This window comes from Peromyscus eremicus, chromosome X, assembly GCF_949786415.1.
Source record: "Peromyscus eremicus chromosome X, PerEre_H2_v1, whole genome shotgun sequence".
Lineage (NCBI taxonomy): Eukaryota > Metazoa > Chordata > Mammalia > Rodentia > Cricetidae > Peromyscus > Peromyscus eremicus.
The window spans coordinates 82707944-82734962 of record NC_081439.1 but is presented as its reverse complement, the minus strand read 5'-3'; the positions used below and the strand labels follow the sequence as shown (position 1 = coordinate 82734962).

At 38.5% G+C, this 27019-nt stretch overlaps 1 protein-coding gene across 2 annotated transcripts in view; it reads left to right on the top strand.

Annotated features, from left to right (window-relative positions):
* Positions 1-27019, top strand: part of Zmat1 (zinc finger matrin-type 1) — a 57316-nt gene that overhangs the window by 7876 nt on the left and 22421 nt on the right. Inside the window, exon 3 of one of the 2 annotated variants that reach the window (XM_059250014.1) lies at positions 3694-4375. In XM_059250014.1, the coding sequence (XP_059105997.1) occupies positions 4240-4375 (136 nt within the window). In that variant the 5' untranslated portion in view covers positions 3694-4239. Of the gene's footprint in view, positions 1-3693; positions 4376-17523; positions 17603-27019 lie in introns of those variants that run through there. The other variant, XM_059250015.1, reaches the window with a different exon arrangement.

Genomic DNA, 27019 nt, shown 5'->3' with positions numbered 1-27019 from the left:
AGAAAGGCTGGAGGCGGCATAGTGTGGATGAAGTATCAGGAGGTACTAGGGGCTCCTGTACTGGCCACAGGGTATGTACTGGGGCTAAGACATTTGTCTTTGAAGTTATTTTGTCAGGTTTTGCCACAGCAATGTTAAAGGTTACTAAAATAAGGTTTTAACACATACTACCATATGCACTTGTATATACATAGCACATACACTTCTAAAAGTAGCCATAAGAAACTGGTTCTAGTTGTTTCATGTAGACACCAGAAGAGGGCATCACATCTCCTGGAATTGGAGTTACAAACGGCTATGAGCCACCAAATGGATGCTGAGAATCAAACCCAGGTCCTCTAGAAGAGCAACCAGTGCTCTTAAATGCTGAGCCATCTCTCCAGCCCCTAATTTTAATTTTTTGAGGAAGCTCCAAACTGATTTCAATAATATTAATTGTGCTCCCACCAGAGAGAATAAGGGTTCCTCTTTCCCCACATTTTCTATATTTATTGTCAGTTTCCTTGAAAATAGCCATTTTGACTGGGGAGAGGTGGTAAATATCCTACCATAGAGATATTTTCACATCCACATTTATTGCTATTCTACATACCATAGCAAGGAAACAGAACCAACCTGGATGTCCATTAATAAATGAATGGGTAATGAAAATGTGGTACACTTACAAAATGGAACATTATTCAGCTTTAAAGAAAAAGGAAATCATGAAAATTTCAGCAAAGTATATTAAGTGACATACCAAATTCAAGAAAAACTGCATGTTCTCCTTCATATGTGGATCCTAGCTTATAGTGTCTGTGTGTGTGTGTGTGTGTGTGTGTGTGTGTGTGTATGTTGTAAGTGCATACAGAACATAACATTTAAAAAAGAAACCAAGACAGGGTAATATTAGGTGATGAGGAAGGATGGAATGTAGGCAAAAGAACACATGAGTCATGAATGAGGATATAATGCTGTTTTTTTTTCTAGTTTTAACACTATCATAGTTTTTTTTTTCTTTTCTGTGGACGATATATCCAAAAATGTAATAGATAGTTGAAATATAAAACCTTAAGGGAAGTTCCATGACTTCAGAATGGCCATTTTTACTGTACAGAAGTTCACTGAGATGGACAGAGTTTGAGACTAGGCAAATATTTATTTGAGTGGCTACCTTAATTGAGCTGTGTAATGTTTTTATTTGTGAGTTCATTACAATAAAGTGATTTTAGTTAATAACAAAATAATTTTAAGATTTCAAAATCCTGCCAGTCAGTGGTAGCACATGCCTTTAATCCCAGCAGATTAAAGGGAGGCAGAGGCAGGCAGATCTCTGTGAGTTCAAGGCCAGTCTGGTTTACAGAGTGAGATCTAGGACAGCCAGTGCTACATATCACAGTGAAACCCTGTCTCAAAACACCAAAAAAAAATTTCAAAATCACTGGAGATTAGTAATCATAAAGAGGGGTAATTTATGAGACCTAATACTTGAATAACACAGAAATAATGTACTAAAAGTGAAGATAAGCAAATGTGTAGAATATATCCGGGGTAACAACCACAACGTTCTGCATTATCCACTTACAGAGATACAAGAACCTCTTGTGGCAACTGGTCTCAATACAGACACAGCATGAGGAAAGCAGAAATACCTTCCAAAATAACTTGACTATAAGTTAGCAGAAGACTCAATAGAATTGCAATGAGTAAAGTTATTTTTCTCTTCTTTAAACTCTGTTCTGGCTTGGATGTAAAATATCCCCAGAGTGCCATGTATTTGAACACTTGATCCTCTGCTGGTAGTACTCTATGTATAGGTTGTGGAATCTTTAGGAGTTGGGGGTTAGCTGGAGTAGGTACATCACTGGGGACCAGCCTTGAGGATTATACCCCAACCTTGCTCCCAGTCCCATATTTTCTTCTCAGAACTATATAACAAACAGATACTATATGCTCTTGCCATCTAGGGTAGATCCCAAGGCACTGTGCCTTCCCTGCTCTGATGGGCTATATACCCTCAAATCTTCTGAGCCCAATTAAATCCTTCCTCCCTTAAGTTGCTCTGTCAACTATTCTGGTACAGTGAGAACAAGAGTAAATAATGTAGAAAATTGGTACTGTGAGTGGGGTCACTGCTACGATAAGCCTGGCCATGTGATTCACTGCCTTCAGAACTTGTTAGTGAGAAGCATGTGGAAGAATTTGGAGCTATGGACTAGAGAAGCCCTAAAATATAGTCAGCAGAATTTAAGGGGCCATTCTGGTGGTAGTTCAGAAAGCCGAAACCCAAATATAACAGTGGAAGTGAAGGCCTGGCACCTGAGGTTTCAGAAGGGAATAGGGACTTTATTGGTAATTGGGCTCTGTGTCACTCGTCTTACATTCTGGCAAAGAATCTGGGTATATTGTCTTCATGTCCTGAAAATTTGAGTGAGGCTAAATTCAAAGATACTACACCAATTTATTTGGAGGAGGAAATTCTAAGACTGCATAACATTAAGTTTATGGCATGATCACTTTTCTGTACTTTTAGCCAGGTTCACCATGGGAATGGAGAGAAAACAGAGCACAAAGATGTAAAAATGTACCATTTGGTAAGGAAAGGAACCTATTTAAAATAGTAGACATATCATGTGTAGACAGTGACTATAATTGTTGAAGTGTTTGGTATCATTAAAAAGCAACCACAAAATTTGCACTGAAACAGTGAGCGTGGTGCCTGACGGGTAAGACCCAAAGTTCCAAGCTATAATACAAACTCATTTTGAACACCTTGATTTAAAACTAGAGTGCTGGAACTGGAGAGATGTCTCAGTAGCTAAGATCACATACTGTTCTTGCAAAGGACCTGAGTTCAGTTCCCAGTACTTAGGTAGGGTGGCTCACACCTGCTATAACTCCACTTCCAGTTCCAATGCCCTCTTCTGATCTCCATGGGCAACCACATGCACATGCACATGTCTGCACCCCATGCCTCCCTGCATACAAATTAAAAATCAATAAAATAAATAAAAGTAGAATATTTGAAAAGAGAAGATCCCCCACTCCAGAATACCTTGCTCAAACAGGGAAATGTTTTCCCAATCAAGCACTTGGAGGCCACTAGAGCCATTGTGTACCAGGGCCAGGCCACATTTCAAGCTGGAAGCAAAACTTGTTAGTTATCATCCATGTGGTGCTAGTTTAACAAGCATACTAAATGCAATAGTTATGTGATTATGAAGGCTTGACCGAAACTTCGGAGGGAAAAGCCTTTGAGGCTAGATGATGTTTAACAGTCATATGCTCTGAAGAGAGGCCCTGATAGGCTGGTGTATGTAGCTGCTAGTGAACCCTAAGGCCGCAATATAGGCACTAGGATAAAGGAGATGCCAGAAATGTTGAACATCTGCTGAGGGAAGTTGAAAACATTGAGTAGAGTTACCCCAAGAGAGAGAATGTGTATGTTGCAGGAAGCAAGGCTGGAGAGCCAAGGTTACCCAAGCCTGCCTATCACAACCTACATTATGCTATCATGAGCTCTAATGTTGAACATGGAGCTGTAAAGATTGATTGTCCTGGGGGGTTCTGGTCTTGTTTATCTCTGCTCTTTCCTTGCTCTTCTTCCATTCCTTACTTTTGAAATGAGAATGTTTATTCTGTGCCATTGTATATTGGAAGTATGTAACTTGGATCTTTTATTTTCTTTAAATTATTTTTATTTTATGTGTATAGGCGTTTGCCTGCATGTAAATGCACCAGGTGCATGCACTGCCCACAGAGGCCAGAAGAGGGTGTTATATCCACCACTACTGGAGTTACAGATGGTTGTGAGCTGCCATATAGGTGCCAGGAACTGAACCTAGGTCCTCTGCAAAAGCAGCAAGTGTTCTAAACACAGAGCCATATCTCCAGCCCCTGGATTTTTTTTAAAAACTAGGTCTTAAGGATAAGAGTTTGCCTGAAACTTTGGATTTTAAAGATTTGGGTCTCCTTATACTGGTGTTGAGAATATTAAGACTACGGGTATTTTTGAAGTTGGACTAAATACATATGTCATTATGAGATGGCATTGAGCCTATGGAGGCATACTACAGTTTGAATATAAGGCTGCTGTGTTTGAACACTTGGTCCCCAGCTGGTGGTGCTGTTTGGGGAGGTTTCAAAACTCTAAGAAGGTGGAGCTCAGCCAAGGAAGTCCAAGTCCATCACTGGAGGCAGGTCTTGAGGGTTATAGCCTGGACCTGCTTCCAGTTCCATCTCTGCTTCCTGGCCTAAGTTATGCATCATCAAGCTGCAATGCATGCTCGCTGCCATGGATGGAGCCCCCGCTGCCATGGATGGAACTCCCGCTGCCATGGAAGGAGACCCCGCTGCCATGCCTTCCCTCCCAAGATCAACTGTACCTCCTCAAACTGTAAGCCAAACTAAAACCTTTCCTCCCTTGAGTGTTTCTATCAGGTATTCTCTCACAGTGAAAAGAAAATTAATATGAATGCTAACCAATTTCTAATATTTGATCATCAACATTTATGATTTAGAAGAATGATCTGATTCTCTAGCACTGGCAGAAAGTAGAAAGCTTTTAATTATTTGATCCCCATTATTTCGGTAGATAGCTTAAGAACAATCCCAATTCTGCTAGTGCCCTATAGCTAAGACCAGACAGGGAGATAAGGTATTCTGAGACTTTCCAGCTCGGTGGGTGATTTTGCAGATGCATTTCAGACAGCTTCCATAAATTCTCCTTGAGTCTAAAGCCCTGTGGTTGGTGATAACAGAGCTACTGTAATGCTTCTATTTATATATAAAAAAAATAAGCTATTTTCCCTCCCAAGAGCCTGTCTTTGTGAAGTCTAATTAACCGAGATCACTAAATCTAACATTTGGAATGTAAATGACTCTTTATAAGGGTGTGGACTTATAAGATGTAAATTTCCAAGAAAAGTCTTCCTACCACCTTGAGAGCTTAACCAAGGGATTGTCTCAAACTATAATCATTTGCTTAAAGAGGAGCTGAGAAGCTCTATTATTCTTTTTGTGAATCTTATGGACTAAAACAACTACCTCAATTTGCAGATGAATTTAGGATGAGCTGAAATGAAAAAAGAAACATTAAAATTGTGCTGAAAGACATGTTAAAAATTGTTGTATAACCTGTGCCAAATGTCCTACTTTATATTAGATAAAAATTATAGGAGGCCATTGTTTGGGATTCTAAGCTTCTGAAGGAAGCCCCAACAGAGCATAATAAATATTGAAATATTGTTACTCATACCAAAGCAAGTTATCTGACCTTCCAAAAATGATAGGCAATAATGTAATTTCTCAGACAGGCCAGTTATAGTAGGCATGAAAACAAAATCCTCCCTGTTTCCAATCTTTATCCCCAAAAGCAACCTGAAGTAACCTAAAGTTAACCAATCAGTGTGTTTTCTTTTGTTCTTTCTATATATCTTCTGCCAAAGGAACCTTGAAACAACTAATCCAGTTTGTTATTTGTGTATGCTTTTTTCAGCTTCTCTTCGTTTATCAATCTTCTGCTCACTTCACTGGAACATGTCTTTCTGTTTCATGAAATGAAATGCTGCTGAGTCAAGCACCACAAAGTCACTTAGAGATCTTTGAGATAAATTTGTTGTATTTTGTCTTTTGACAGCAGTCTCGTTCAGATTGCCTATGTGCACATAACTTGAGTATGCTAATTAAAAAATCAAACACAATTATTTTCTGTGCTTTATAGAGTATCCTGTGTTGGTAGCATTTTTACTTCCTGAATATGATGGCTATCAGCAGATATAAAACAGGGTGAAAAATGTTAGAAGTCAAAAGTCCAGGCAATGTATATAACACCTACTTATCTAGACTTGAAAGCAGCTAGAAGTCTGAATTCACAAACAAATCAAATCCCAGGTAAAACTCCCAACTAGAAACCATGCCTGCAGGCAGAAGACATAGAATTGTAAGGTATGTGGAATGGAGCGACCCTGGCACCAAGCACAGATAGCTATGTCAAGGACATTCAGGGGAGAATAAACACTGAAAAACAAGGAAAAGAGGGTAGTCAGATGTTCAAGTACAGTCAGCATTTCTTCCAGGGCCAAAGTGGATGAGGTAAAGCAAAACGCAAATACATTGTTTCCTATATTGAAAGAAGAGTATGTACAGAGTTGTGCTGGCCAGAGGATGCATGTGTATTCTGTGACCAATTATAGGGCTGGCCAGGAGCACCAGAAAGAACAGAAGGGAAAGTGGAAATTTCTACCAACATGACAGTTTTTCTAGTCTATTAAAACTAATTCCAACTCTCCATTTACTTTTTGGTAACTTTAAGATGAGTAATTTCACCAAGCAACATCTGCCACAAACCTGAAAAGAACTCTAGCTTACTTAGTTCTACTTTTAAAACATTGACATAAGCAGGGATCTGGTTAAAATATGCTAACTGCATATGGTGAAAAAACTGATGCAGCTTTTTTTTTTTTTGAGTTTCAAGACAGGGTTTCTCTGTGTAGCTGTGGAACCTGTCCTGGAACTCGCTCTGTTAGACCAGGCTGGCCTCGAACTCACAGAGATTCACCTGCATCTGCCTCCCGGGTGCTGGGATTAAAGGTGTGTGCCACCACTGCCCAGCTGATGTAGCTATTTTAAAAGGATAAATTCAAATTTTCACACAGAAAAACATATTTATTTTATGTAATTTAAAAAATTTAGTACATACAGGTAAGCCTACATCATCATATGACCCGTGTGTCTGTCTGTTCTGATGATTTTCTGTCTTACACCAGTTATTAAATATTTTCAATGTTTTCTTTCTATATATGTAGAAAATGTTCACCGAAGATCTTGCTGTGATATCTCTCACTCCTGTGTGTTCTAGAAATCTACTTTATTGTCCTTTAAACAAAAAACAATAACACTAAAAAGAAAAAATAAGAGCTAATCCATGTTGCCCATTTCCCTCAGGGTGTAAGCAAGTGATTCTCAAATCTCACAGTGAACTAGAACCGTCCAAGTACTTTAGAGCTAGAGAAATTTTCTTTTAATTGAGTGTGGTAGGTATGGACACAAATATATCTTACACATATTCCAGGTGAGTCTAATATGCACTCAGAATTGAGAATCTGCCAGGAACTCAGACGAGAAAACTAGACTACTTGAACTTGAACTTGAATCTTGGCTCTGTCATTTATTCCTCATATAGGCAAAATACTTAAGACTCTCTGTACTTCAGTTTTCTCACCTGACAAAAGCCCATGAATGTTAGTATCAACTGTCTCTTCCAGTTTTGTGAGATTGACCCTATGTACCCCATGTACACATAAAATGTAAGATGAAGTTTCTTCTGCCCTCTGGTAAGTATTGTCATCCCAGATCTGGTAGCAGCTCCTCATTTAGCATCTGTAATAGAGTGCTGCCAAATTTATGTCCTATTTAATAATATATTATTTACAAAAATTATTTTGAAACATCTTTCTTCTCTCAAAAATGCAGTCTTTGAACATATGAGATCTACTCCCTGAAAACAGGAACTTTTAGCTAACTGAACTTTAAAATCATTGTTCTAGACAATGGCAACCTACTTAAGCTGAAACCTTTTCTGGTGCCATATAGAATAGCATCTTGGGGCAGGAGGAAGTTCTGGATTTTCAGTGAGCCTCATTCATTCTATTATCTGTCCTCCATCCATGTGGTAATCTGGCATAATTTGTGAAAGGTTAGATGATGTATGGTAGAATGGGGAGACTGAATTAACAAGAAGGTAGTGTTACATTTGGGTGTTGTATAGCTAGATGCGTAAGTGGGAAGTAACCCTCTTATACCAAGGAAGAACGATGAGAAAAGGTTAAGGAACAAAAAGGCAAGTTCAAAAGAAATCTAATATCTAAAAACATATAATGAAATTCTATTTTCTTTAGGAACTTATTTCTTCACCAATAAAATAGAAATTAAAATGTACACAGGTAAAACATTAAAAGAAATGTTAAAATATACATATATTAAGGGGTATTGTTCCTGGCACTTACATTCTCAAATTCTCAGCACATGTTCTTTGCATATCATTATTCCTCCCAGCCACTCAGAAGAATGAAGATTAGAAGAGATTGGGGGAAATTTAATGCATTTTGTCTAATCCAATGCCCTATCTCTTGTGCCATAATATGAATAGACACTATATAGATTCTCTGCTTCTGCTTAAAATAGGTAGCCCAGGAATTTGATTGGTTAGCTCTGGTGGTAAATGATTGACATATTGGCATTTTTGCAAGACCATTTAGGTAATCTCTAAAGATTAATGGGGCTTTTTCTATCGCTTTCAGCTGTAAGCCCTCATCAGACTTGTTCTTGTTGTGTTCACAGCAAAGCAGGTTTTTGGTTTTTTGTTTTTTGCCTGTTTTGGGTTGTATTGGGTGTTTTGTTTTGTTTTGAGACAGGGCCTCACTATTTGCTCTAGCTGTCCTGGAACGCACTATGTAGACCAGGCTGGCCTCAAACTCACAGGAGATCTGCCTGCCTCTTCCTCCTGAGTGCTGGAATTAAAGGTGTGTACCTCCATGCCAGCTGCAAAGTAGGTTTTGTTTTGGAAGATTTGTTGTTGTTGTTGTTTTTAAACCACATCATACTGCTTCAAATGATTCGATCTTATACCCATGGCCCAGTATCCAAGCCACTTTCACATTTTATTTATTCTGTGTATGAATTTGTGTCTTGATCTGTTTGAATTAATACCACGGCCTGAATAATTAATAAACAAGGAAACGTAATGCCTACAGCCCTAGGAATTCTGAGATGGAGGTGCCAGTAGGTTTGGGGCTTAATGAAGGCTCATCTATCACAGCATCCCCCTCCCAGCTGTCTTCACATGGCAGAAGGGCAAAGGGGGGGGGGGGAGAAGCTCTATCAAGCCTCTTTTATAAGGATGCTAATGTCATCTGGTTGCTTGCAAGAAGTCCCACCTTTTAATACCAATGAAAAGTCAGTTTTAGCATATGAATTTGGAAGGACACAAAGTTTCAGACCAAAGCCAATGGTGAAGAATTTGTGACATAATTTTTGTCATCATGCTGCCTTTTTAATCTTGGTAACATACACCCTTTTATTTCACTAACTTCTCATAACAAATACACAAGCAAATAATATTACCTTAAAATCGTTTCATCACTATCATTAAGTCTCCATTGGTATTTGAAGGATTGAATAAAGTATGGTGATTGTGCCATGGGTACTGCAGGGGATGCTGCCTGGTTCTGTGCCAGGCTCCAAGCTTGTTCCTTGAAAAACGTATTCCAGTTATTCCCTGCAACTTTGATGTACGGCATTATCATTTCTATTCACTAGATGGCAGTCTTGGGTAATATAGTAACTTTAGAAAGATTTACACTGCAATCCATGTCCTTATGATACTATAGTCAATCTTATTGCCTTTAGAATTGCTCATCCACATCAGGTACTATGTAAGTCATCTATACCGTGCGTTTGAATGTTTAATATGGAGGACTATTAATAAATAAAGAGGGTGGTGCATGCTGGTAGGACTTGCTGAAGGAGGGGCAGGAGGATCACGAGTTTGAGGCCAGCCTGAGCTACACATTTGAGCTGGGCATAGTGGCGTGCACCTTTAACCCCAGCACTCAGGAGGCAAAGGCAGGTGGATCTTTGTGAGTTTGAGGCCAGCCTGGTCTACATAGATATTTCCAGGACAGCCAGGGCTACCCTATCTCAAAAACAACATACAAATAAATAAACAAACAAACCAAAAGGTGTAAAGTGTTTTTAAGTCATGTGGATTCTGGAAAATAAAAATATGGCCTGATTTTGTGTTAAAGGAACAGCTGGATAGAAAGGCTGAGTTTATCAGCTGAGCTTTTGTGACCATAGTCATCTTGTGAAAGTGGCACACTGTTTGTCTTGTGATCAATGTCTTAATCAACTAGAACCTTACTAAACAGGTCTCTGGTACGTGGAGGTCTATTTGGAAATTCAGCTGGTTTACATTTTAAATTCTGGTACTGTGAGGAAGGACTGAAATACAACTCACTACATTATTATCTGAGTGTAGAAAGGGGGCCCCTGGTTGTGAGTATATGGATATATGCACACATATGTATGGATAACAGGAGAGAAGACAGTGCCCTTACCAACAGATACGTGTTGGTTTGATGGAGACTTGGGTTAACTGTCATTGAGTTAACTCTCATATGTTAATCTGGATTCCATCTTGTAGTGAAATGATAACTATTAACTTCAATTCAGGGTACATTAACTACTTTAACAAGCACCTCATAAAGGTAGAACTAGTATCAGAGCTGCTGAATGAAGACCTCAACTCTTGCTAGCAACACCGGGTGCTTCTTGATGCCAATATACTTTAGTATTATGAACCAAAGGGTGTTTAGTTAAGACAATTCACCTACACCCCACATTACCTTCCTGTGCAATTATGGATACTTGAGAAACAAAGTAGATGAAACCTTGCTGCTATGTGAAGTAAAGGGGACAGGTGATAGGTCAGGTTTATAGAAGGCTGTTAAAGTTCCTCAGTTAGGCCTATCAGAAAAGGTGTCCTGAATTCACTCTAGTGGTCTCTTGAGCAGTCAAAATACTTGTTTTTGGCTAAATCCCACCTCACCTTTAAGAAAAGTTCTTGTGCAGGTACATGTGCAGGTATGAATAGCAGGGAAGAGAGAATAGCATGTCACATTTTCAAAATTCAGTAGTTACAGGATTAATTACACACTAGAGTTGGTAAAGAAGGAAAGAATATATTCTAACATTTTTCCTTGTGTTGTCAAACCTCTGGGCTTATTGTTATTTAGTAGAAAATTTCCTGTTGTGTTCCAGAAGTAAAAGATGATGGTAGAAAAACCACAGCATGGTGCCAAAATTGCTAGATGGATAAATGAACTCAGGAAACCCATGCTGTTTTACTCAGCCATTGCCTCCACAGTGACTGTTACTGGCCATTTGCTTTGTGCGCTTGGGTTTTTCTTTTTCACACCTTAGTAGACTGCTAATAATAACTGGATGGTGTCAACTGATTGCATTATTCTTTCTTTTCACTGCTTACTATCCCTTCTGTAGTAGATGCTCTCTAGTGAGCATTAGTACACAATACAAAGATTTTCACTGTTTACTGACCTATTTGTCTAGTCCCATGCCTTCTCCCCCCAATACTACCTTGTACCTGATACTCCAGTCATTCCCTCTGCAGTACTCAGATCATTTTGATAAGTCATTTTTCACTGTGTATAAATTTACAAACATTTTACTTTTGCTTTGAAACAAAGTAAATGGCTCTTCACCTTGTGCCAGGGCTAAGCAAAGCCATCCATAAATCAGGTTAGGTCATTTTCCTTCCGTATTCACCAAGACCAGTAATAATGTGGAAATCTGGAACTCCCTGCACATTCTAGAGCTGCATATGCCAATCTTAGAAAAACCACTTTCATCATACAATGAGTTATCATTGGGCCCATTCAAACAGATAATTGTGTAGGTTTAAAAGTATTACATTTGAAGTGGGAAATTTCTGCTCTATACTAATTATTTGATAAATGATCAGATGTTCTGTCTGTACCAAGGCCTAATAATATGCCAGAGACTCCTTTTTAACTCACGTCTAATTTTTCACTACAGATAGCATGCCCCTGTTCCAGACTATCAAAGAGTATGCTGTAAATTTCTTGTGATAGTTATCACAAATTGCATATGGAATCTGTTCCCTCATCTATTCTAACACCATTAAGAGCCATTAGATCACTGTTTATCAACCTGTGGGTCGTGACCCCTTGGCATCACATATCAGATATCCTGCATTTCAGATGTTTACATCATGATACATAACAGTAGCAAAATTATAGTTATGAAGTAACAATTAAATAATTTTATGGTTGGGGGTCACAACATGAACTGTATTAAAGGGTCCCAGCATTAAGAAGGTGGAGAACCACTGTATTAGGTCATATGGCCTAAATAGCAGAGTTACTTTTGTTCCAATTTAGACCTGCTACAGGGTCTTTTCCTGATTTTGGTCCTACTAGAAGTTAGTATATTTGCATGTCACTCACTCAGTAAATGCATCAGAGCAACAATTCCAACTTAAGTATTTTACCTTCACAAAAAGAGGTCTAGGTCTACTTAGTGGTGGATAACACAAAAAACATTATAATATGTGCTGTGACTTTCCAAGGTTTTCCAAGTACATTCTGAAAACTACTGGACCCCTCAAAACTTCAGTGACATGAATCTCAGATAGTCGTATTCATCACATGCACCAATACTTGAGTATAACTATCAATTCTTTCTTACTCGGTACAATTATTGGTGTTATCTGTGTAGTGGATTAAATACTGTCCTTCAGAATATCCATATGATCCACATCTTTATACAAAATGGGAGTGTTAATATATCCCTGAGGCAAAGCCATCAATTATTTGTGTTGTCTAAATAATGTGAATGTAATTTACTTCTGTTTGTTTTTCATGGAAAATAATTTTATTAGATTGATGGCTACATACCATGTATCTGAAGTCATGTTAATCTCTCCTAGCACAGATACCATGTCTAGTATGGAGAAAGTATCTTGTTTTGAATGTTTGGTAATTCTTTCCTTTTTCATAATATCTTGGGATTTTTATAATGGCATAGACTGGCTAACTAAATAGGGAAGTGACTGGCATCATTTCCTATGCATCATCAACTCTTTAAAGATAGCATGAATTTCTGTTGTTCACCACAGAATTTTCTATAGGTGATTTTTGTTGCTGTGTAATTTACTGTTTTGGATATAGTAGCATCTTCAGAGATTTCACTTACAGATATTCCCAGAATCAGAACACCTTTTTTCTTCACAGATTAAGGATGTGCTGGTTAGCATTAACTGTCAACTTGATACAACCTAGAATCACCTGAGAAGAGTCTTAATTAGGAATTCTCTAGATCAGGTTTGCCTGTGGGCATGTTGCCAGTAAACTGACTTGACTGTTACTTGCCCAGTCCACTATGGGCAGCACTGTTTCCTAGGCTGGGTCCTGAACTATATAACACTGTAGAAAGTGAGCAAGCAAGGACCCATGTATTTTTCCCCCGGCTCTTGATAATGGATGTAATCCTTAATGTTCTTCCTTGACGTCCATACCATAATGGACTATAACCTGGAACTGTAAGCCAAATAAGTCCTTTCTTCCCCAAGTTACTTTTTGTCAGGGTATTTGTCAGAGCAACAGCAATTGAAGACCACTGCCATACAATCAGATTCTCAGCACAGGTAAGCCTAACTTAAAGGAAAGCCTTTCCCTATACTTGGGGTTAACCAGTAGAATTTTCTGTACATTTTGTAGTGTTTATAAACACGGGAAGTATTAAGCATGATTTTGGAATAGAATTGTATACTAAACATGTTAAGATATTTCTTTTTTAGACTCGTCTCTAATCTGACAAGAAAAGTGTGTGTGTGTGTGTGTGTGTGTGTGTGTGTGTGTGTGTGTGTGTGTGTGTGTTGGGGTTGGTAGCAGAAAACAAAAATGATATTATATAAAAATTTGAGACTAATTAGACATGTATGCAGGCAAAACACCCATACACATAAAATATAATTTTTAATTTTTAGAAAAAGTGGCACCTTTAGAAGGTAATTAAATTAGGAGAAGAATGCCACTAGCAGGGCTTCAAGACACATGCATACAGAAAGTGCACACACACACACACACACACACACACACACAGAGTTTATTTTGTACATTAATCTATAAAACCATTTTTTAAAGGCCTGAGGGAGTTCATTATCTTCTGTTCTTCTACTGTGTGGACACAGCATTCATCCTTTAACCCTCATTCACCATTTCTACCAGTGTCTTAATCTAGAAATCTCAGCCTTTAGAATAAGAAAAAAATTCTTGCTTCCTTTCTTTTGAGGCAGGGTATCACAGTTCTAGGATTTCAATCATCAGTCACCACACTCAGTTTATAAATTCGTTTTGTAAATTATTTAGCAGCAAAAATACATACACCGTTTTCTGCATTTTCATTTGTGTATCTTAATATGTCTATTTGACATCCTTTTCAATGTTGTTGAACAACTTTAGATATTTCTATCACTTATCACCTTTGAATCATTGGTTGATAAAATTAAGCATTTCTGTTCTATCCAGTAAGATTCACCTTTGATTTTTTTTTTTTACTTGTGAGCTATAGCATTAATGGCTGAGACATCTCTCCAGCACTATTTTTTATGTGTATGAGTGTTTTTCTTGCATGTATGTCTGTGCACCAAATATATGCCTGACTCCCACAGAGGCCAAAAGAGGTTAGTCCTGGTAGTTATAGACTGTTGTGAGCCACCATGTGGGTCCTGGGACCTGAACCTTGGTTCTCTGCAAAAGCCGCAGGTATTCTGTAGAAGAGAGCAGCATTAACTAAAGAGAAATAGACTAGGTTCTGGAAGAAATGCACTATTATCTAAGTTTCAAGGAGTGTGTGGACTTCATTAGGCACTTGCCTAATATGGGAGGACCTGCTTTTCACAGGAATCTGTAAGACTGAGGATTGTTGAGTCCTTTAGTAAAAGAGAGAAGGACAGTGAAGGATAATATCAAGGAAATGAGAACATCAGTAATATAAAACCATGTCTCTACACTTCATCCAAGCAAACAAGGGAAGCTGGTGATGAGTGACCGCAATATGGAAATAGGCTGGGGGGATGGACACTAGAGGAGAATGATCAGTGGGACAGATGCCACGGCTCTGAAAAGACATGACAAGGAAGTAAGCAATGAAAGACTGGAAAGGAGAGCAAACACAAAGGAAACACTGTCCAAGTCTGCTGGGTTTGTCTAGTAACAAGGAAATAGATGAGTTTGTCCACTATTACCAGGGAATGATTGCAGCTTCAACTAGCAACATGGATGTGACTTACAAGCAAAATGTTATATAAATGAACTAAGTCCTAAAATACTATCCAAAGAAAGTTCCAAATTTTAGTGAGTTTCATAATCAAACCTAAAGAATACTATTTATTCACAATGTGAAGATGGTTGTATTATATAATTATTTACTTCTGCCAGGTAATTTTAAAATTGCAGGCAAACTTTAATACTATCAAAAAGACTCAGAAGTTTTAAAATACAGTATTTTTTAAAATTGTCTGTCCTCTTTGTTTTTTAAACAACCCAATGGGTCCAATTTGTACTGCTCATACATTCCTGGTTGTGGGGCCATCTGCCGGAGCACTGTGGACCTACCAGGGGCCACGGCCTTAAAGATAACTGACCCTTCTTACCCTAGAAGCCTTCAACTTGTCAATAGCTGCTCAGCTAGGGTTGGGGCTCTTAAAGCCCCCTCCCCAATGGGCTCTGAATTCCTGTATGCAATGACCCTGTCTTATGCAGAAGGCAGTTTTACTTGTCCTCTCCAACCTCTGGCTCTTACAATCCTCCCACGACCTCCTCTTCGATGGTTTCTGAGCCTTGCCAGGACGGGATGTGATATAAGTGCCCCATTTGTGGCTGAGCGCTCCACAGACACTTATTTCTGTACTTTTTGACTAGTTGTCAGTTTCTACATTAATATCCAAACACTCACTTTACAAAGAAACTTCTATCATGTCTGAGAGCTGCACTAATCTGTGGGTATAGTGATAGGAATTTAGAGGGCAGTTCGCTATTATGTCCACTTAGCAAAAGAGTAGTAGGTTCACCCCTGGGGCCTATGAACTACCCAGCCATGGGTTCTTGAGCAGATTTACAATACTGGGCATTTGTTTCCTTTTAAAAGAGATTTTTTGATGCATGGACCCTTACAGAGTTGATGAACAGCTGGTAGGATTACCTAACAGAATACAAGCAGTAATTTACTTGAAAGAGTCTAATAAATACCAAGGATGAAACTGTTTCCTTTAAATTTCATTTTTGGGGTCTGGGGAGATGGCTCTGCTGTTTAGAGCACTAACTACTCTTGCAGAGGACTTGGGTTTGGTTCCCAGCACCCACATGGCGGCTCACAACAGTCTGTTTTAGTTCCAGGGGATCTAATGCCGCCTCTGATCTCCTTGAGCTCCTGAATGAACTGTGGTGCACTTGCATACACAAAGACGCACACACAACACACACACAACATTAAATATTTTTTAAATGAAAAAATAAGTCTCATTGCTGGAACACAGCTTGGAGCCTTTCAAATTTAATTTGGGTATCATAAGCACTATCTAAAGCCAAAAATAAATTTTGTGTTAAAAAAAATGAAAAATTTGCTGGGCAGCGGTAGCACAGGCCTTTAATCCCAGCACTTGGGAGGCAGAGCCAGGTGGGTTTCTGTGAGTTCGAGGCCAGCCTGGTCTACAGAGTGAGATCCAGGAGCACCAAAACTACATGGAGAAACCCTGGCTTGAACAACCAAAAAAAAGAAGAAGAAGAAAAAGAAAAGAAAAAGAAATATTTTAAATTTAGTTACTTATAAAACTGTTCTAGCTTTTAAACAATTTCTTTAGAGAAACAATTATAAGTAGCACTTACTTCTAAATACTGATTTCTGTATGTGATCATTTTGGAAAATCTTTAAAATGTAATACTTGGGAGCAACAAACTGAAATAGTATAGCTGGGGAATTCTAAAATATATGTAATGCTTCACTCAGGGCCAGGCAATTAGATTATTCCACTAAATACATAATCACATTCACTTTTCAAACCAAAAGTCTTATCTTGATTAGTAATACCAGGTTTTAAAGGTATGTATTCATGATTATAACGAAATCATACTATTTAGGCATATATCTCTGTGACAATTAGTATGTTTTAAAGGCAAGGAAATAAACAAAATATTGGAGTTCTGAGAGTTTGGGGTAAAAGTGATGATAATTAAATTATCAGTAATATTTCAGTTCTTCCACTGAGTACCAGATTTACCGTAATTTAGATGGATAAGCTGTTGTTTAAAGGGCCATGAAGACTGTAGTACCAGATTTTGCTTATTTCAATCCTAAGACTTCTCAAACAGGAGAAAAATGTCTTTTAGAGATTTTTTGGAGGTGGGATCAAGAAATATGCTGATATATTTTTTAAAAAAATGGGTGTTAGATTAGCGCTTCAATCCCCACTGTATAAGGACATTTGTTTTTCCATCCCGCGCTTTTTGCCCTTCGCCCTTGGCCATCTTTTCTTCCTCTCAGGAGGGAGGTCCGTGATGCAGAGCCAAGGGGGAAGGGGGAGGCGTCCTGCGGGTGCATGGCTCTCTTATTGGTGGACACCGGGAGCCAGAACGAGGCCCGAGTTGGAAAAGAGGAAGCGAGGGACGGGGGCGGAGCTAGGGGGAAGGCGGGGCTAAAAAAGCCTAACGGAATCCAGAAGCCAGTGCAATTGTGCGCGCCAGGCTGCGACGGCGGCGGCGGCGGTGGCGTCGCCGAAAGCTGTAGCTCAGCTGGCGAAGTCTTCCCCTCGGGAAGCTCCCTAATCTGTCGCCTCCGCCGCCGCCTACGCGGCGGCAGCGGCGGCGGCCTTGCTGGTGCCTCCCTCCTCTGCCACCTCCACCCCTGCCTGCTCACTTGCCGGTGCGTGGAGAAGGCGGCGGCAGCTTTGGCGGCTCCACTATGGCGGCGGCGGGGAGGGGGGACAGTAGTTTTAAAGTAGACACCTGCCCTTGCCTCAGAGAAGGTGAGTTCCCGTCCCGGGACGCGAAGGCGGCCTGTTCGCCTTCGCCGCCAGTCTCCAGCCGGCCCGAGACCCGGGCTGGGCGCGGTTCGACACCGCCCCACCCCCCACCTGCTGTGGCGCAGTAAAGGCCAAGCTCGCCCCGCCCCGTCCCGCCCCGCTCCGCTGGGCTTGGTCCCGTCCCACCCCACCCTACCCCACCCCACCCCACCCTCCCTTATTAAGCCCTAGAGTGCCAGAGGGACTGAAGCTGTGAAGGGCGTCCCTAACCTCTCCTTCCCCAAAGGCCCCCAGGCAAAGGAATGGCAGATACTCTTAAGGCAGGAGTTTGAAGGGAAAAAAAAAAAATAAACATAATTTTTGTCCTAGCCAGACGCTTTAGTGTGAAGTAGGACGCAGAGGTGCGATTTGCGACGAGGCAGAGCAGAAGTGCTGTGGCTCTCCAGGGCAGGGAAAGGAAAGGGAGAGCAAAGAGGGACTATCATAAATGTCACAGGAACCCCCACCCACCCACCCTGAAGAAATTCTAGGTATTGCAGTGTAGAAAGTCAGTGTAGAAACTTGGCAGTGAGATATTTACAGAGATGGAGTTAGCAATTTGGGTAGGGTAGCATGTGTACTTGAGCATTCAAGTAGAATTTGTTGGATGATAGGGTCATAGGGTCCTCTGGGGCAGTGAGGCCTGTACTGAAGAGAAACAGTGTTTGGCAGAAGCACAGATTTCAGAAATCATTCGGAGAATTTTCTTTGGTATTTGAGGTTATGACCTAGTAAAACAGGGTTTAAGGGCCCATCTTTAACATTTCTTTGGTTTCCAGTAAGTGCTGTTGTACCTGCCAACAGTTACTATGCCAAACGTGGAAAGCTGTCTCTTGACTGTTTGAATATAAGCGATCTTCACACAGACTATTATAGATCTGTAAACAGCCTACTATTGGACTGTGAAATTTGCCATTGCAGTGTGTTTTAAAGCAGTTTTGAAAATGTTCTTAAATGGTTAAGACTGATTCTGCTGCAGAAGCTCTCAGATTTAATAAGTACTGTAAAATATTTGCTGGATTACCTTATCTTGCTCATGTACATCCAAAGTGAAAGATTGTGAATGTAAAAATAGAGGAAGTAATTTAAGTTCGTTTTTCTTGGATAAAGGACACTCATTAAAATTAACCTCATAAAATAATTTCTTCACATTTATAAATTATATACCCTTGTGTGCAATTCCATAGTATTTCACACCTTCCACTTTGGTGGAATGGGAAAGCAATAAAAAAAATCCCCCATAATATTTGTAATAGGCACATTATGTAAGTACCACCTATTAAATACTGGGAATCCACTGTGATATCATGCTTTATTAACAATTTTTACTGAAGACAGTCTTTGCAAGATTAATGTCTTCAATCAGCCATGAATTATACCATGTTTGGGAACTCCTGGGCTGTTAAATTGTCAAGGGACTTTATGATTGTTTTTTTCCCTTTTTGTCTGTTTTGTTTGGAGACATAGTCTCATGTACTTCACACTGGCCTCAAACTCACTGTGTAGCAGTGAACCAGCTGATCCTCCAGTTTCCATCTCTTGAATGCTGGGATTGCAGGTTTGTGGCACCATGCCTGGCTTTAACTTGGATAACAAACTTTGTCTATAACCAGCAAATAGGTGAGCATTGGTTTTGTAGGCATTAAACAGTTTGGCTCTGGTGACCTTTTCATAGTAAGGTTTCAAAACAGTGTTTCATAGAAAAATGGCTTTTTGCCTCACTGTGTAACTGCTTTGGTTGCAGTGTCTTTGAATATATGCAAATAACAACAGCATTATGAGAGAGAGAATTTCAGGGGCCTGCATGATGGCACAGTAGGAAAAGGAGCCTTCTGCCAGGCTTCAGGACCTGAGTTCATTTCCAGGAACCCCAATGATGAAAGGAGAGAACCGACTCCTACAAGTTGTCCTCTGACCTACACACACACACACACACACACACACACACACACACACACACACACACATTGTGGCACACACATACTCACACAAAATAAATGTGAGAAAAGATAATTTAATAAAAGAGGAAGAGTATTTGAAGTCTGGCACAGTAAATACAGATTATGATGCTCACAAATCCACTAGACTTTGTGATCCTGAATTAGTTCCAAATTTCCTTGATTTGGGCTTTCATTTCTGAAATAAGGGACTTGGACAAGACAAACTCTGAGATTAATTTTTGATCTGAAAATATGAAAGATGATTTTGGAGTTTGTATTGATAATTCTTTTGGTGGAATTTCTGTAGCTGTATATGAAAACAATAATTCATAAATCATAAGAAACTTTGACTATAATTACCATTTGGCACTCCCTGAGTAGCAAACTCTGTGTTGAAATACTGTTCAGAAAGTTTACTAGGATATGAAAAAAACATATGTACTTTTTATCTAAAAATTATCTGTCATTTCATTTTAGTTAAGTATCCTTCATTAACTCTGAAGTCCAAACTAAAAACCCCTTATGTTTTCACTTAAAATGGTAGATATTTAATACATTGTAGTATTCAAACACTATTAGGCCTCAGAATCTTGTTTAGATATTTATAAAACACTATTTTTCTAGTTATAGTGTACAAAAGACAAGGAAATATTGCTTAGTTGTGTGCCAATGTCCTTTTGTTCTAAATCCTAGTTAAGATATAAGTCTGAAATATGTCAGTGTATTGTCAAGATCCCAATTATTACAAGATCACTCCTGATAAGATCATTACAAGTGGTTTGAAAAAGTATTTGCTGGCCCATTTACAGTTGTAGCCACCATTCACAAGGCCTTAGTAGTGGGCAAATGGCAGTAGACATAAAAATTGTCATACAGGGAATGTTAAAATTTTTCAAAAAATTCTATTGTGATATTGAACAACAAACTTAAAACAAGCAAAAGAAATGCCAAGAAAATAATATGCAAAAAGACATACACACAGAGAATACCTGGATAAGAGAAGTCAGGAGGCTTTTTAGGATACTTCATATTTCATTAAGTGAAGTTCTTCAAAAATATTTATGACAAAATGAATTCTGATCCAGTAATGATGCTACGTGTATTAGTAGTTTTTTTAACCCTCCTTGCATATTTTTCCCTTTAAAAACAAAACAAAACAAGGTTCTGAGTTTGTATTTTAGATTAGAACCATTGTGGATTTCAATTTAGTTGTTAAATAGTTCCCATAGCAATTACCTTCTCATAGCAATTACAAAGGCTTTCCTTTGTCTCCCTAATGTTCAGTAATGCTTTGAGTCTTATGTCACTAAGTCCTCCATCAGAAAACCTAGTTAATCTTTCCTTCATTTACTAAGTAATAATTGAGTGACAATGCGTGTGTGTCTGTGTGTCTGTGTCTGTGTGTCTGTGTGTGTGTGTGTCTGTGTGTGTGTGTGTGTGTGTGTGTCTGTGTGTGTGTGTGTGTGTGTGTGTGTGTGTGTGTAAGTAAACCATACTGGCTAGTGCTGAGAACCTACAGATGAATTAGAAACATCTGTAATGGGCCTGGGCAGATGACTCAGTGGTTTTAAAGATACTTACTGTTCTTCCAGAGGACCCAAGTTCCGTTCCCAGCATCCACGTGTCAGGAGGCTCACAACTGCCTAGAACTCCAATTCCAGGGGATCTGATGCCTGCTAATACATGCCCATGGCATACATTTATGCACATACATACAAATATAAATAATAAAAGTAAATCCCTAAAGAAACAGCTATAAAAACAACTCAGTAATGGTCTGTGGACATAGCTCATTTGGTAAGTGTTTGCCTTAAAAGCATAAGGCTCTGAGTTCTGTCCCTTAGAACCCATGTAAAAACATGCATGGTAGCGCACACTTGCGATCCCAGCATTGGAGAGGCAAATGCAAGAGGACTTCTGAGGGTCACTAGCCAGCCAGTCTAGCCTAGTTGATGACCAAGCCAGGGAAAGATCGTGTCTCAAAGGACATGGATGGCAATCTTGAGGAAGATACCACATGCACATGTACTAGTGTGTACACAGATGCATAATAAAAAAGAAAAGAAGAAACTATGCACAGTAGTGCTTGATAGGAAAATTCTAACACAAATCAGTGAGAAAAGTGTAGTTTTAAATATAACTAATCAGACTCCTGGACTGTCAGTACTGTTCAGATATTTCTTATAAGTCTGATTCTGTGATACCTTATGTACTATAGGCACACCAAAGCATATTGTGGGTCTGATGTTGGTGCTCAACAAAAATGATTAGTAAACAGGATTAAATTTCCATTTTCTACATTTGGCAGATTGGAGATGTCTAGACTGAGATAAATGGCCATTTGTTGGTGTCTGTCTCCCTGAATTATATCAGTATGTAAAAATAATCACTAGTCATTAGTCGAACAAGGAAGTCTCCTACTATATATTTCATATATGCTAGGATAGAACTTTATTTACTCTCCGTCTGAAACAATCTTGCACATTCATTCACATGTATTAAACTGTTGGCATGAGTAGCATGTATTTAGTAGCTCTCTGATATAAAGCAGCTGTCATGGGATCAAGGAAATTAAGATTACACAGAGCCTTAGCATTATTTCTGGCTTTATAAGAATGACTCCTGAGCTCCCTAGCCACAAAGGCTTATTATTCCAAAGGTCAAATACTCATTGTGCATAAAGACAGCACAAATATTAATCATAAACATATTATTCCCAATTGTTTTAATTCTGTTTTATTTTGTTATTGTTGAGATACCATGGAAAACCCTGCATTGACTGTGATGACCTATGTAAAATTGTAAGAACTTGTCAAACTCATAAGCCAGAAGCTATTTTAATCACCTTAAAACTAAGGATGCAAAATAGCACTATAGCTATAAGCATTTGTCATGCTGACAGGTACATTCTTTATAAAGTTAATATTTCTGAGTACTCTTTAAATAGAGTGTAGCCTTTAGAAAGAGAGTATTAAAAATATTGTGGCAAGTTTAACATTCATCCTCATTCTCTTCTATCTCAGGACTATGCTCTGCTGATTTTTTTCCTATGATAATGATGGTACTAAAGGAATACAAAAGTCAACTCTTGCCCAAAAAATCCTATTTAATGAAGAATGTTTAAGGAAGACTATCTCTAAAGGTCTATTCACAGAAAATATAACACGTATGTTCTTTGCAAAGCAAAATTAGTATTTCACAGATTTCTCTGTGAATAATGAGATTTGTGTATATAGTGCTGCAGTTCACTCTTGGATTTTCTCTATTCTGTCACTATAAAAGTGGAATATATAAGTTCTTTACAGTGCTGTGTTTCTTTACATCAAGATCATTTAGATTATGAAACTCACAATTCAGGAAAGCATTAAAATTTATATTAAGTAATTGTATAAACATCTGGGTTTCCTAAGGGTAAAATTTGATATTTTGCGGAACAAAATCAAATTATCATTTAAGAAATGTGAGGATGATTTTGTGATATATAACCAGTTATATCTAGAATCACCTAATTTGAGTAAGTTTAAATTTATCAGACTAACTGAAGAACATTTCATTACAGTAAACAGACAAAATTCTCATTCCCAGAACTGGAGAAATATGATAACCTTCCATTTCCTTTCTTCAGAAATACTCTGTGGTTTATAATTCCATAAGTGAAATTGGACCAAAACCATTATTCTTTTCTGACTTCTGCTGTGTTAACTTTTTGTTACAAAAATCTATTTCACCCTAAATTTCCTGATTTGTAGTGTGAGGAGAAAGTCTCAAATATAGTCATTTAGATTTCACATGCAGTTGCATTATTTTTTGATGCAGGAGTTAATGTTATTTTACTCTAACATGACAGTTTAGCTGTTTGCAAAAGGCATGATCCAACAAAAAAGTAAGTTTCTGTAGAGTGGATTAATTTTATATCATCAAAGCATACATTCTGATGTAAACTGAATGAATAATCAATAAAGGAAATTCTACTAATTCCTAAGTCTAGAATGTTACCAATATTAATATTCATAACTATAAGTTACCGAAGAACATCCCTCTGCTATTACTATTGTCTTTCCCTAGACTGTTGCAATTATTTTTTAACCAAATCTACGTAAACTTAGAATCACAAATTTAAAATTTTAGCTCTCCCAACTAGCTTTTTCTTTTATGAAGTAAAGTCATAGATTAGATTGGTTCTACACTGTAGGTGGTTTTACCCCACAAAGAACATTTGGCAGTGTTTCCAGACACATTAGGTTTTCATACTAGGGAATGCTACTGCCAGCTTACTGGTCAGAAGCCAGGGATGCAGCCAAATACTTGCAGTGCATAGGACAGCCTTCAGCAATGAGTTCTGTGGCCCAAAGTGACTGTCGTGTCAAGGTTGAAAAACACTAGGTGATCTCTTAAAGAACACTGAACTAAACTAGGGTGATTATCGACTAGTAAATCAAATTTGCAAAGCTTCTAGATAAGTAAATAATCATACTTTTATTGAGTATGGAACATTCGTTGAACTTTTTGGGGGAAAACATCTTTTATGTTTGTCTGATCCTGGGAATTAGAAATTATGCATTATATTTCTGTATTATTGGGGGAAATAGTTTACAACAGTTAAATGATTTACTCAAGGTTATAAGTCTTTTTACTAATACAACATTTTTATTTTTTTCCTGTTACCTAGCACTACAGATCAAAGGCCCTAACCTCATTCCAAATTATTGTTAAAGTTATATTTTCTCAAATTATATAAACCTTCCATGTAGGAAGGAAATAAAATAGAAAAACACCTTTTTGAGGTGAAGTCCCACTGTGTTTCTCTGACTGGCCTAGAACTCTCTGTGTAGACCAGGATAGCCTCAAACTCACAAAGATCTGCCTACATCTGCCTCCTACATGCTGGTATTAAAGGTGTGCACCACCAGACTCCACTAAAACATTTTTTATTAATAGGAAACTAGGGTTGATTCATTCTCCTACTGAAGACTGAAGCCACATTTCAACATAAATACATTACATTGAATGGATGAACTCTCTTATCCGATAAAATTTGTCATAAAACTACTCTTTCATTTCGGATAATCTTCCTAAGTGTTATGCAAGTGATGATCACTGACATCATGATACCAAAACAAAAGTTAATGAAATAAATTTAAGTACAAAATAAACTTTAGCAATAGAAATCTGAAAGGTTAGCCTTTGTCCAACAACTAGTAAACAGCAGAATGAACCTGGCAGTGCTGTTTCTCTCTCGGTCTGGTTCTTTTTACAACTCATTTCTTTTGAAATTAAGGATCTTCACAAGTTCATATTTACCCATTAATAAGGAAGAGGGGGAAGCATGGGAAAAGTGTAAGGAGAAAAAAGGAAAGAAAGGGAGATAAACATCCCTCAGGTTTCTCCAGCTATGCCTCAGTTCTTAAATCCCAATTCTTTGACAAACACCTCTCAGTTTGGGGGCCCAAGTATTCTCTGGAAGTGAGTTCGTTAAAAGGAAGGTTTTTGCCGGTGGTGGTGGTGCACGCCTTTAATCCCAGCACTCAGAAGGCAGAGCCAGGCAGATCTCTGTGAGTTCAAGGCCAGCCTGGTCTACAAAGTGAGTTCCAGGAAAGGTGCAAAGCTACACAGAGAAACCCTATCTCGGAAAAAAAAAAAAAAGGAAGGTTTTCCTACTAGGGAGTGCTAGTCACTTGGGTCACATCAGGAAAGCTGACTCTCCCTCTCCCAGCAGCTATCAGATGCCAATAGCCTCTCAGCCAAAACAGCTTCTCCTCTGAGCTTCCAGCCTAAAGAAGAACTCTGGCATTCGATGTTTCAACCCATGTACGAAGCAGCTTTCAGGGAATGCTTGGGCAGAAGGAGATTTGAATCCTGGCTCTAATCCATAGTAAATGTGTGACTCTGAGAAGATCACTAATCCTGCAAGCTTCACATTTCACTTTTGAGCAGATAGAATTCCGGTCATGATGAATGTGGGGGACGTGCAGCTTGAGGGGAAATTGGACAGCATAGACTGGGCCTTAAGAACAATAAATTTGTTCTCAGAAGAAATCCAACTTCCACAATCCCCCTGACAACAAGTTTAAGACTTAAAAAACCTTTATTTTTTTTTTAAATTTGGGGGGAAGTGGTGTGTGTTGATGTATACCACAGCATGCATGTGGTAGTCAGAGGATAACTAGTAGAAGTAAGTTCTGACCTTCCATCGTGTGGGTTCTGAGAATCCAACTCAGGTCTTCAGGCCTGGCAGCAAGCACCATTACCCTCTGTGCCATCTCATTAGCCAAAAAGGGATCTTAAAAGGTTGAAATGATTAGGTGAACACAGCAAGACAAAATGTAAATAGTAGTAATATAAATAGATATTGGGTCTGCTTTGGGGAGCAATTTAATCAACTCCAGGTGGAATACAACCATGTATTTGTTAGAAATCAGCCGAGTGTGAGTCAGCAATATTGTGTAAAGTTGTCTTGGGCTATGTTAGCAGAAGATATGTATTCAAAATAAGAGTTTATGTATACTTAACACTGCCAAACAATATATTTAAAATGGTTGCAATGCTAAATGTTATGTTTTTCAGAAATAAAAAAAAAAAGATGTAGCAGAGTGCAGTTATCACACATGTAATAATAGCGCTTAGGAGACTGAGGATATAAATTGAAGGCCAGCCTGAATTACATAATGAGACACCATCTCAAAACAAAAACAACAACAAAGGGATGGCCCCTTTTTAATGGTCATTATTATGACATTGTTAAGGGGATTGTGGTTAAAAGAATTGCAGTTAATTCACAAAAGAAGTGAAGAGAAAGGGAAAGAAGAAAACATAATTCTAAATGTCGAATGAATATTATACTGGAAGGAAGGGGATTTATACCTACTTACTGTGTGTTAGGAAAACAAAGTGGATCCAGTGGAAGCTCTAAGTAGTATTCAAAGAATTGGTACTATACCAGCACCATTGGTATTGCCAGGGAATTTTTGAGCAGTTTATAGCTTGAGCCCCACCCCGGAACTATTGAATCATCAATTCTAGGTGTGGGTTTTGGTGCTATTTCGTAATATCTCTCTAGTTCCTGAGTACTAGGATTATAGATGTTTATCCCCATACCCGATTTATGCAATGCTTGGGATTGAACCCAGGATATGATACACTCTGCCAGATAAGTCCCATCCCCAACCCTGAAACCCTGAATAAAAATAATTATACATAATAATGAGTTCCAAAAATTTAAGATTCAATAATATTTAAATTGATTAGGACAACTTGCCACTTAGATAAAATTAAAGTAAATCCTAAGTATATTTTTGTTTGACTTTTTTATTGATACTGGTATTATTGAGTTAGAATACAAAATAATCTATGACATTTTAATACAAACATATTGTTGTGATTTATTCAAGCCTACCTCCTCTTACCCTCCATTGACTTAGTTCCTTTTTTCTCTTTGTCCCTT